Source organism: Lolium rigidum, chromosome 5 (assembly GCF_022539505.1).
Source record: "Lolium rigidum isolate FL_2022 chromosome 5, APGP_CSIRO_Lrig_0.1, whole genome shotgun sequence".
Taxonomy (NCBI): domain Eukaryota; kingdom Viridiplantae; phylum Streptophyta; class Magnoliopsida; order Poales; family Poaceae; genus Lolium; species Lolium rigidum.
The window spans coordinates 153,145,930-153,158,412 of NC_061512.1; the positions used below are offsets into that span (position 1 = coordinate 153,145,930).

General features: G+C 48.3%; 1 protein-coding gene across 1 annotated transcript; it reads right to left on the reverse strand.

Moving 5' to 3' along the window:
• Positions 1 to 7,657: 7,657 nt before the first annotated feature.
• LOC124656550 (glycine-rich cell wall structural protein-like) lies at positions 7,658 to 8,188 on the reverse strand. Its single transcript, XM_047195271.1, has 2 exons — positions 8,098 to 8,188; positions 7,658 to 8,019 (listed from the first exon to the last, which is right to left on the reverse strand). Exons 1-2 carry the CDS (start codon positions 8,186 to 8,188, stop codon positions 7,658 to 7,660), a joined length of 453 nt encoding a protein of 150 aa, XP_047051227.1.
• Positions 8,189 to 12,483: the final 4,295 nt, after the last annotated feature.

A 12,483-nucleotide genomic window follows, 5' to 3' on the forward strand; every position in this document is an offset into this window, starting at 1 on the left:
CATGGAATAGAAAAAGTCGGGGAAAAAAAGCATGACGCGTGAAGGAATCGAACCTGCAACCTCCAACTAGGTAGCACGCCTAATAGTACAACCAATTGAGCTACCATGATTTCAACGTCAACATCTGAATACGTTACTATATATACGCTATATGAAAGGCCAATTTAGAAATTTTGGGCTCCCAAAATTTCTGGGCCCTGTGCGGCCGCACGGGCCGCACTCCCGTCGGCCCGGGCCTGACCGGGGAAGGGGTGACGCTGTGCTTTAGCGCCACGGCGAACGGGCCTGGCATGGCGCTGGCGCCGGCGGTCGCGGGAGCGGCCGCTGTTGTAGTAGTCATATCCTGAATCGCTAGATGTTCTCGTCTCCGGTCACGCACGCAGTCGGCCCTTTTATCTAACACTGGCCGGCCGGTAACCGGTCCGACTCCTACTCGTATTCGCAGATGTTGAGAACTTCCCGTGTTCGTCTAGTCTAAGTGCTCACCGCAGGCCTCACGCATAGTTAGGCTATGATCAGAGACGGAGTCGGAATGCAGAACGAACCAGACGGATGTCAACCAAGACACGATGGCTTGCCCAACTAGCCGCATCGTCTTGTCAATCCCAAAATAAAGGAAAGGCCCAGCACAGGCCCAATAAACCGAGGTACCGTCTTAGAGAAGTATACAATAAGTTCTAATCAGCTGGCTATAAGGATTAAAATAGTATATTATTGCTTAGTTGGAGGAGAGAGAGGAGGAGAGAGAAAGAGGATGGGCTCTTATGCAAGAGCTAGCTCTAGCACGTGCTCCTAGGCACTTTGTGAGAGTGAAATGTGGGTCATACATTAATAAAGTACTACATTTTTATAGCCCACTATTGTATGTGTTGACTCTAAGTTGGCTATAGATGACATGGCACTTGGTTTATAGCCAGCAGCTAGCTACACTATTGGAATTGCTCTTACTGTACCCCACCTCTATCCCGAACCCATGAATTAAACAAAACGGAAAATAATTTTATGAGACCTGTTTCACAAATTCACCCCGGTGGATCAACTCCAGTAGTTAACACGTGACATGCATGGCTAAATATAGATAACAAAATCCTATATAGTTAACATGTGACATGCATTTATCAGGGCTCAAAATTAACTTCCATAAAAGCGAATTGTTCTGTTTTGGTAATGCTCAGGACTCAGTAGCCGACTATTCGGAACTGTTTGGTTGTGGGCAAGGACAGTTTCCTATCAACTATCTGGGTATTACGATTCATCATCGGAGGTTGACGATAGCTGAATGGAAACTGGTCGAAGAAAGACTACAGAAGAGACTTAGTAGTTGGAAAGGTAAATTGCTATCTCTTGGAGGAAGATTGGTTCTCTTTAATTATGTACTCACCAATATGGTGTTGTATATGATTTCCTTCTTCATCCTGCCAAAAGGTGTCTTACACAAACTCGATTATTATAGATCGAGATTCTTTTGGCAAGGGGATAGTGAGAAAAAGAAGTATCGATTGGTCAAATGGTCTGTTGTATGCCGACCTAAAGATATGGGTGAGTTAGGAGTTCATGAGCTCGAGGCCAAGAACACAGCCTTACTGGGGAAGTGGGTTTTTAAACTCCATACCGAGAATGGCGTATGGCAAACTTTGGTTACAAGGAAGTACATAGGAGAGAAAGCGTTATCCCAAATCCTTTGGAAACCGGGAGATTCGCATTTTTGGGCTGGCCTAATGGCCACGAAGAAAATTTTCTTCAAATATGGTACTTTCATTATAAAGGATGGATCGCAGATAAGGTTTTGGGAGGATACATGGCTAGGGAATAGGCCCCTCTCAGAACAATATCCAGCAATCTTCAGCATTGTCCGTCGCAAAAGTGATACCATTGCTTCTGTAATGGCAACCTCACCACTAAATGTGACGTTTAGACGAGATTTAATCGGTCTGAGACTTATTGCATGGAACGCCTTACTGCTGCGTTTGACATCCGTTCAGTTGTCGGAAGGGCATGATGAGTTTCGTTGGAACTTACAGTTCAATGGAAAATTCTCTGTAAGTTCACTATATAATGCCATCCTCCAACTAGATATACCAGTTGATAAGAACAAAAAGATTTGGAAGATGAAGATACCGCTAAAAATTAAGATTTTTGGCTGGTATTTGCGTCGTGGAGTAATCCTAACCAAAGACAATCTTCTGAAACGAAATTGGCATGGGAATTCACAGTGCATTTTTTGTCAACAAGATGAGACAATTAAGCATTTGTTCTTCCAATGCTGCTTTGCCAGGTCTATATGGTCATGCATCCAAATAGCTTCATATCTGTATCCCCCAACTAGTGTGGCCAATATCTTTGGTAATTGGCTACACGGTATTGATCATAGATTCAGAACGTTTATTAGGGTGGGGGCGTTTGTCATGATATGGTCGCTATGGCTGTGTAGAAATGACAAAGTTTTTAATAACAAAGATTGTTCTCTTATGCAGGTTATTTACAGATGTACAGCTACTCTCCATTCGTGGTCTGCACTTCAGAAGGTGCAGAACCGAGACCTGTTTACGGAGGTCTGTACACGGTTGGAGGATACGGCGAGGGATACTTTTTCCCAACATGGGTGGCAGCATAATCTACGGATTGGTCCTCCTACATCTTCCTAGGCGTTTTTACATTCACAAGTGTTATGTATTTTGACAGTTTTTAGTTCCAGAACATTGTTAAGACTGGTTTAAACGGCTGTGTGCATCTTAGCTATGCAGAGGTCGGGTGTAATTGCTTCTCTTGAGTAATAAAGCGCCCATTATCTAAAAAATATTTTTTCTCTCTCCTGCCCACGTGTCAACTACATACTATAGTTGGTTCATGGGGGTCAATTTGTGGACCAGGACCCATAGAATTACGTTTCAAATAAAATGGTCCATAGTCATTGTTCCAAAATGGCCCATTCACAAAATGATACTACTAGACATGGCGGTAATTATGAAAAAAAAACATTTTCTCCATGAAGTGACTCTCTAAAATGATTCATAAAGTAAAACACATTAGTGCCATGGAGAAAACTTAGGAGCATCTCTACATTGTACATGAATCATCGAAAACTATTTTTTCAAATATTGAAAACGAGTTCTAGAAGAAAGAAACAATTACAATTGCATGTCTTGAGCCGGCAAACATGTTCTAGCCAGCTTGCAAGCAAGATACTGACAAGAAGTAAGCAAATATACTATGTTGTGTTATGACTCCGATTGTCGGCATGCATTCATCAAACCAATCGAGACTTTGTGTTATAGATAGCAACGATTACTGTCAAGGCCAAACAAAAAACCACCATGATGCACTCCAACATTGAATTTGGGGTGCATCATTTCATAGAGCAATCAAAAAATTCCCCTTTTTAAAAACCTTAGATCGGTTTTAAAGGAACTAGGCTAACTCCAGCAATATTCAATCAATAAAGTGGGATGCATTACTCTAAATGCTACATCTAGGCCAGACCTGGCCATCTAAATCAACTGCGAACCATTGGAAGGGTCAATAACAGAACTATCATGATAGACACATGGGTAGGCTTCATTTCCATAATCCGGCGAGTAACAAGGGCATAATTAAAAGGTACTAGGTCGACTTATTGGATGTGGGAAATAATAAACTAGCCACGCCTGGTCAGGTTGCTACTCCCTCCGGTACAGATTAACCGGCGTGCATGAGATATTGCTAGGACCAAGGTGATAGTTGATTGGAAGAGAAAAATGACACCCAAGCTGAACATGTCTCGTTTAATTAGGAGAGTCTAGCAGTCATGGTAGGTCCCACCTTTTCTCAGCTGTAGAAATTTCGCATGCAAATGCATCAAAAGGAGCTGCCCAATAACCACGCGCTTAATCTGCATGCATTGGCCTACCATTAAGAGCAAGAACAACAGTGTAGCCGGCAGCCGGCTATAACATTTTGCAACATCATCTATAGTCAATTTATAGCTAGCATGTACAATAGTAAGCTATAAAAGTGTAGTATTTTTACAATACATGACCCACATTTTAGTCTCACATAGTGCTCTAGAGCAGCGTCTACAGAGAGCTGGCTATTAGATAAGAGCCCACTTACCTTTTCTCTCCTAATCTCTCTCCTCCAACTAAGCAAACTTATAATATTTTATCTCTTATAGCCAGCTGATTGTACCTTATTGTATTTGCTCTAATTCTCAATCACACCACATGCAAAGCAAATTGTTTTCACACCGGGCAAACCGAGAGAACCGTGGGAGGAGGGGGTTACTTCCTAATTAATGGAGAGTGTTGTTAATGCAAACGCGCCTACAGCAGCGTGAGTTTAGAAACCGCATATGTTGCCAGGCGCGCCGGTTAATCTGGGATGGAGGGAGTAGTTAATTTAAATTAAGAGTAATAATGAGCTTTCATTTATTTAGGATAATGTAAATATGTTTTTATTGTAGAAAATAACTCTTATTTGAGACGCGTGTAGTACTCTCCGTCCCATGAAGATTATCCTCAGATTTGTCAAAATGGATGTACCTAGACACTAAATAGCATCTAGATACATCTGAATTTTGATAAATAATCTCAAACAAGCTTCATGGAAGCAGCTAGTAATCTCTCTAGCTTGTCCAAATAATAACAGCTACGGAGTACTAGCAATCTCTCACGGGGCAGTTAGCAGAGCAAGCGCGGCCACTTGGCTAGTTTCAAACACTACGGGAAAAACGCTCGTTGCCGTGCAACCACATTTTGCCGTGTGCTCGCGCACGGCAAAGAATACTTTGCCGTGCGACGTAAACAGAAAACGCACGGCAACGACCAACGCACGGCAAAGAGGACCTACGGCGCACGGCAAAGATAAAGCGCACGGCAAAGCCTCAGAAAAGCGCACGGCAATGAAAGAAGGCACGGCAAAGAGAGGAAGGCGTTGCCGTGAGATATCCTTTGCCGTGGGCCAGGCCCTGCCGCACGGCACAGGCTTCTTTGCCGTGGGCAAGCAGAAGCGTTCAGAGATGGGAGGTGGATCACATGTCCTGGGCAGCAAGAACTTGGCCCTTACCTTGCAGGATGAGGTGAGCAAGTGGTTTCTTCATTCTTTCGTTTTATGTTATTGCTAGCCCCGCAAGTGTCTCCCTCTTCACTTAATTGCATGTACTCTTTTGCAGGAAGTGAAGACAGGCGTGACACCAAACTTGTTTGGCCTTTTCCAGAAGTCGAAGACCAGGAAGGAGCCGCATCCTGAAACGGGGTCCTTGTGGGTCAACGACCTAGCGGAGGGCCGAGTGTGGCGCGTACCGCTCGAAGTTCAAGGACAAGCACGGCGAAGACGCCGACCCAACCACCGAAGAGTTTGACGTTGAGGTTGCGGTGCTTGCGGGACAAGGCAAGAAGGGTGGCCGCCTATGGATTGCTGACGGGTTAGTCGACCCAAGTACCATTCCATCTCTACGCCGGATCCGTCGTGGGCGTACGAGCGAGCAGCCTCGGGTAGAGACCCGCCCACGGGCTTCGGACCTAGCTATCGAGAAGTTACGGGTAAGTTCTTCGTCGATCCTCTACGCTTCATTACATGTTTTCCATTGCAATGTTATCGACATCGCGGCAACACAACGTAGGCGGAGATGGAAGAAAGGGAACGGAGGCACCAAGAGGAGCGAGATGCGAGATGCAGCAGCGGATTAGGGAGAACATGCAGATGCAGCAGCGGATGTTGCAGCAGATGCAACAACGGCAGCGGATGTTCCGGCAGATGTTCATGAACCGAGCTGTGCTGACTTCCCCACCGGGGAGTAGTGCTCCTAGCACGTCGTGTCCTCCTATGTTCCCCAACTGGGTAAGTGGTTAACTTAATATCTCCGTCTCAATCTTGTTTGTTGTCTAACCGAACTTTGGATATTGCAGATCCCCGCGCCTGATCCGGCTGTGATGGCGCTCCTCCAGCAAGCGCCAAGTCAGAGCCCGCTGACACCTGGCTTGACCGTCAACAATACGGGCATCATCCGGAGCCTGCAGCAGTTTCTAGGTGAGTTCTCCTACACTTCTAATTCTTCCATACCATGTCACTTGTGAATTTTAGCCATTCAACCATGTCAATTTTAGCCATTATGTTCAATTTTAGCTATTCCATGTTAATTTTAGCCATTCCATGTCATTCTTAGCCATTATGTTGAATTTTAGCCATTTCATGTCAATTCTAGCGATTATGTTCAATTTTAGCCATTCCATGTCAATTCTAGTTCTTCCATGTCAATTCTAGTTCTTACATGTCAATTTTAGCCGTTCCATGTCATTCTTAGCCATTATGTTGAATTTTAGCCATTTCATGTCTATTCTAGCGATTATGTTCAATTTTAGCCATTCAATGTCAATTTTAGTTCTTCCATGTCAATTCTAGTTCTTACATGTCAATTTTAGCCATTGCATGCCACTTATGCATCTATATATGAACTTGTAGGAGGACAAGGAGATGGAGGACAAGGAGGACAAGGAGGTGGAGAAGGACAAGGAAGTGGAGGACAAGGAAGTGGCGAAGGTTGACGTTGCTTGTATGAACTTTGTTGTGTGACTTGGAGCATTCTATGTATGAATTTGTTGTTGAGCTACTTTGTTGTTGGTGGACTTTGTTGTTGTTGGACTATTGTATGGAACACTCTATGTATGGACTTTGTTGGACTATTAGTGGTTGAACTTTGTTGTTGATGATGTGCAAATGTCTATATATTGTGCTATATATGTATCTGGAAATATATATCTATTTTGTGAATTATATGTGCAGGGATTAAATGGAAACAGCAAAAAGCTGGAATTTTTTCAGCACCTTTGCCGTGCACATGCACACGGCAAAGACAAAGCCGCACGGCAAAGGCTGTCTTTGCCGTGCACATACACACGGCAAAGGGTGCCCAGCTGTGCACTACGCTGCCACCTGGTGTTGCTGTAGGGTCCTTTGCCGTGCGGGGCGGAGTTGAAACGCACGGCAAAGCCAAGTGTTTGCCGTGCGGCTTGGTGGGGAGGCGCACGGCAAAGTCGGCCGCACGGCAAAGCCACCCAGCGCACGGCAAAGGATGTCGCACGGCAAAGGCGGGCGCAGCGCACGGCAAAGCTAGGTCGCACGGCAAAGCCTTTGCCGTGCGATTTTTCTCGACGCACGGAAAAGGTGCCTTTGCCGGCCGGATCTTTGCCGTGTGTTCTTTGCCGTGCAAGGCCGCACGGCAAAGCCTTTGCCGAGATGATTTGGGCCTTTGCCGTGTGATATTGGGGCACGGCAAAGAACAGTTCTCCCGTAGATCTCTAGCTAGATGGGGTACCTGATCGGTTTCTCCCGGCCTGTGATTCTTATCAGCAACTTCGAAAATACAGCAGTGACGATGTCAGAAGGGAATATCAAGTACCCATCGAGTATAATTAGGTTTTTATTCCGCTGTGATTTTATTTCCACAGTCCTACATCACTCCCCGCTGATCACTCCCAACTCCCAAGCACAATAGACAAGGCGGCCGGGGATAGATATTATTCAGTATACATAGCAGCAGTAGTACAGAGTACCGATTTGCAAGAACACAGTGGGTCGTGATCACCAAGATCAGTCTGTGGAAACGCGCACGTATAGATCATAGAGTAACTTTGCGTAGAGCAACGCCACGTGTGGAGTGCGCACGTCAGTGCGACTCGCGTGCTCAGTTGCGGACCTCCGCCCGGTACATGGGCTCCGGGACCTCGTCGGCGTGGGCGCAGCAGCGGCAGCCACCATGGTACCCGTGACCGCAGCAGCCCCAGTGACAGCCGCCGCCGCCTCCATGGCCTGGGTAGCCACCGCCTCCGTGACCTGGGTAGCCGCCGCCGCCTCCATGACCCGGGTAACCGCCGCCTCCGCCATGGCCTGGGTAGCCGCCGCCTCCACCATGGCCTGGGTAGCCACCGCCTCCATGACCCGGGTAGCCACCGCCTCCGCCATGGCCCGGGTAGCCGCCACCTCCACCGTGGCCAGGGTAACCGCCTCCGCCGTAGCCCTGTACGTCGGCCTTGGTCTCTTCCTTCTTGGGCTCTGCGTGGACAAAAAACGCACATGCAAATTAGTAGCAGCATGCAGCAGGAGTAGCCCAAGTTCAAAACTAGTCCGGTAGCTCACGGGTTTGTTCGGCCGCGGAGGAGGCGAGGAAAGCCGCGGCAAGCAGGAGAGCAAACACAAGGAGAGTCTTAGACGCCATGCTTGACAACCTCTTCTTCAGCTAGCTTGATGGATATGAGATGGCCGGATTCGCATGCAGAGAAAGCGAATTTATAGGAGGGTCGGGAGAGGCCGGCCAAGGGAGGTTTGGCTTGGACGACCTTTGGATAAGATCGGAGAGGAGGTGTCAGCTGCTGTGAGGCAGTTGAGGTGCTCGGAGGCTCGTCGCCGGCAACGTGTCTACGTGAATCACGTAGAGGCCCCTTTGAGTGAGTGGGACAAAGAGCGGTGGTAGACTGGTAGTTGTTGGAAGATGGACGGCATGCATTGATGTATCTGCTAGCAATGCACACACCAATGGCGCCAGCCTCGGACTAAAGTCGACTATGTGCAGCCCTACGTGGGCACACCTCGCCTCGGCTCCATGCATGCAAGGATTGCAAGCACGCATCAACCAGGAGCTTATCCCCACTACGGGAAAAACAGCCGTTGCCGTGCAACCACCTATTGCCATGTGCTCGCGCACGGTAAAGAAATCGTTGCCGTGCAAAAAAAGTCAAAACACACGGCAAAGGCGAGCGCACGGCAAAGAGGAGGTACAGCGCACGGCAAAGAGGAAGGGCACGGCAAAGACACAGGAAAGCACACGGCAATGAAAACCCGCACGGCAAAGAGGACAAACAGTTGCCGTGCGAAATCCTTTGCCGTGCGCAGGACTAGGTCGCACGGCAAAGCGGCCTTTGCCGTGCAGTTTTTGCCTTTGCCGTGTGCCTTGTTCCATTTTCTCTTTTTTCTTTATATTGTACTTATTTTAATGCTTATATTTATTCTTGAAATATGATAAGTACTACACATCTTCATTAATACAATTTGTATACCATATTTTTACAATATGACAAGTACTCTAAGTCCTCACTCCCCCTCCAACATATCAGGGTTTCGGAGCAAATAAACCGCGTTCGGGAATCTTCCAAGTGTTATCGCCCGAAAGAGAGGGGAAGGTCACACATGGGAGCTATGTCTTGCACCATTTGGTGAATCACACCTTCCACCACACTTTCACACATATCCTAGGTCCACATGCAAGTGTTGGTGGTATTCCGGTGCTCCGGCGGTCGTTCTCCCCAGAAAACGGCGGTCTGCGTGCCTCGGGGGGTCTACCCCCCTAGATTTCTCCGCGCGAGGTTCCACCAACATACTTTTTGATAGGTTTAGTTTAGTTTAGGACATATACACATGGAAAGCTAGGTTTGGCACACTTTGGCACATTGTAGCCACCGGTATACCCGCAGCGGGACACTTCAGCCTACAAGTCGAGGAATCTTCCAAGTGTTATCGCCCGAAAGAGAGGAATGTCACACATGGGAGCAATGCCTTGCACCATTTGGTGAATCACACCTTCCAACACACTTTGACACATATCCTAGGTCCACTTGCAAGTTTTGGTGGCATTCCGGTGCCCCGGCGGTCATTCCCCCCGATAACGGCGGTCCGCGTGCCTCGGGGGTCTACCCCCTAGATTTCTCCGCGCGAGGTTCCACCAACATACTTTTTGATAGGTTTAGTTTTGTTTAGGCCATATACACATGGAAAGCTAGGTTTGGCACACTTTGGCACACTATAGCCTCCGGTATACCCGCAGCGGGACACTTCAGCCTACAAGTCGAGGAATCTTCCAAGTGTTATCGCCCGAAAGAGTGGAATCTCACACATGGGAGCTATGCCTTGCACCATTTGGTAAATCACACCTTCCAACACACTTTGACACATATCCTAGGTCCACATGCAAGTTTTGGTGGCATTCCGGTGCCCCGGCGGTCGTTCCCCCCCCGATAACGGCGATGCTGCGTGCCTCGGGGGGTCTACCCCCCTAGATTTCTCCGCGCGAGGTTCCACCAACATACTTTTTGATAGGTTTAGTTTTGTTTAGGCCATATACACATGGAAAGCTAGGTTTGGCACACTATAGCCTCCGGTATACCCGCAGCGGGACACTTCAGCCTACAAGTCGAGGAATCTTCCAAGTGTTATCGCCCGAAAGAGAGGAATCTCACACATGGGAGCAATGCCTTACACCATTTGGTGAATCACACCTTCCACCACACTTTCACACATATCCTAGGTCCACATGCAAGTGTTGGTGGTATTCCGGTGCTCCGGCGGTCGTTCTCCCCCGAAAACGGCGGTCTGCGTGCCTCGGGGGGTCTACCCCCTAGATTTCTCCGCGCGAGGTTCCACCAACATACTTTTTGATAGGTTTAGTTTTGTTTAGGACATATACACATGGAAAGCTAGGTTTGGAACACTTTGGCACATTGTAGCCACCGGTATACCCGCGAGCGGGACACTTCAGCCTACAAGTCGAGGAATCTTCCAAGTGTTATCGCCCGAAAGAGAGGAATGTCACACATGGGAGAAATGCCTTGCACCATTTGGTGAATCACACCTTCCAACACACTTTGACACATATCCTAGGTCCACTGCAAGTTTTGGTGGCATTCCGGTGCCCCGGCGGTCATTCCCCCCCGATAACGGCGGTCTGCGTGCCTCGGGGGGTCTACCCCCTAGATTTCTCCGCGCGAGGTTCCACCAACATACTTTTTGATAGGTTTAGTTTTGTTTAGGCCATATACACATGGAAAGCTAGGTTTGGCACACTTTGGCACACTATAGCCCCCGGTATACCCGCACCGGGACACTTCAGCCTACAAGTCGAGGAATCTTCCAAGTGTTATCGCCCGAAAGAGAGAAATCTCACACATGGGAGCAATGCCTTGCACCATTCGGTGAATCACACCTTCCACCATACTTTCACACATATCCTAGGTCCACATGCAAGTGTTGGTGGTATTCCGGTGCTCCGGCGGTCGTTCTCCCCCGAAAACGGCGGTCTGCGTGCCTCGGGGGGTCTACCCCCCTAGATTTCTCCGCGCGAGGTTCCACCAACATACTTTTTGATAGGTTTAGTTTTTTTTAGGACATATACACATGGAAAGCTAGGTTTGGCACACTTTGGCACATTGTAGCCACCGGTATACCCGCTAGCGGGACACTTCGACCTACAAGTCGAGGAATCTTCCAAGTGTTATCGCCCGAAAGAGAGGAATGTCACACATGGGAGCAATTCCTTGCACCATTTGGTGAATCACACCTTCCAACACACTTTGACACATATCCTAGGTCCACTTGCAAGTTTTGGGGGCATTCCGGTGCCCCGGCGGTCATTCCCCCCGATAACGGCGGTCTGCGTGCCTCGGGGGTCTACCCCCCTAGATTTCTCCGCGCGAGGTTCCACCAACATACTTTTTGATAGGTTTAGTTTTGTTTAGGCCATATACACATGGAAAGCTAGGTTTGGCACACTTTGGCACACTATAGCCTCCGGTATACCCGCAGCGGGACACTTCAGCCTACAAGTCGAGGAATCTTCCAAGTGTTATCGCCCGAAAGAGAGGAATGTCACACATGGGACCTATGCCTTGCACCATTTGGTGAATCACACCTTCCAACACACTTTGACACATATCCTAGGTCCACTTGCAAGTTTTGGTGGCATTCCGGTGCCCCGGCGGTCATTCCCCCCTGATAACGGCGGTCTGCGTGCCTCGGGGGTCTACCCCCTAGATTTCTCCGCGCGAGGTTCCACCAACATACTTTTTGATAGGTTTAGTTTTGTTTAGGCCATATACACATGGAAAGCTAGGTTTGGCACACTTTGGCACATTGTAGCCACCGGTATACCCGCGACGGGACACTTCGAGCCTACAAGTCGAGGAATCTTCCAAGTGTTATCGCCCGAAAGAGAGGAATGTCACACATGGGAGCTATGCCTTGCACCATTTGGTGAATCACACCTTCCAACACACTTTGACACATATCCTAGGTCCACTTGCAAGTTTTGGTGGCATTCCGGTGCCCCGGCGATCGTTCCCCCCCGAAAACGGCGGTCTGCGTGCCTCGGGGGGTCTACCCCCCTAGATTTCTCCGCGCGAGGTTCCACCAACATACTTTTTGATAGATTTAGTTTTTTTTAGGCCATATACACATGAAAACCTAGGTTTGACGCCATTTGGCACACTATAGCCCCCGGTATACCCGCAGCGGGACACTTCAGCCTACAAGTCGAGGAATCTTCCAAGTGTTATCGCCCGAAAGAGAGGAATCTCACACATGGGAGCTATGCCTTGCACCATTTGGTGAATCACACATTCCAACACACTTTCAAACATATCCTAGGTCCACTTGCAAGTTTTGGTGGCATTCCGGTGCTCCGACGATCGTCCCCCCCCCCGAAAACGGCGGTCTGCGTGCCTCGGGGGGTCTACCCCCCTAGAT

What these genes read in the sequence shown, in the direction of transcription:
- LOC124656550 (XM_047195271.1), bottom strand. Translation starts at nt 8,188, where the DNA reads ATGGCGTCTAAGACTCTCCTTGTGTTTGCTCTCCTGCTTGCCGCGGCT. An exon ending in ACAAACCCGTGAGCTACCGG is followed by an intron (nt 8,020 to 8,097) that starts ACTAGTTTTGAA and finishes ACGCAGAGCCCA; the next exon opens with AGAAGGAAGAGACCAAGGCC.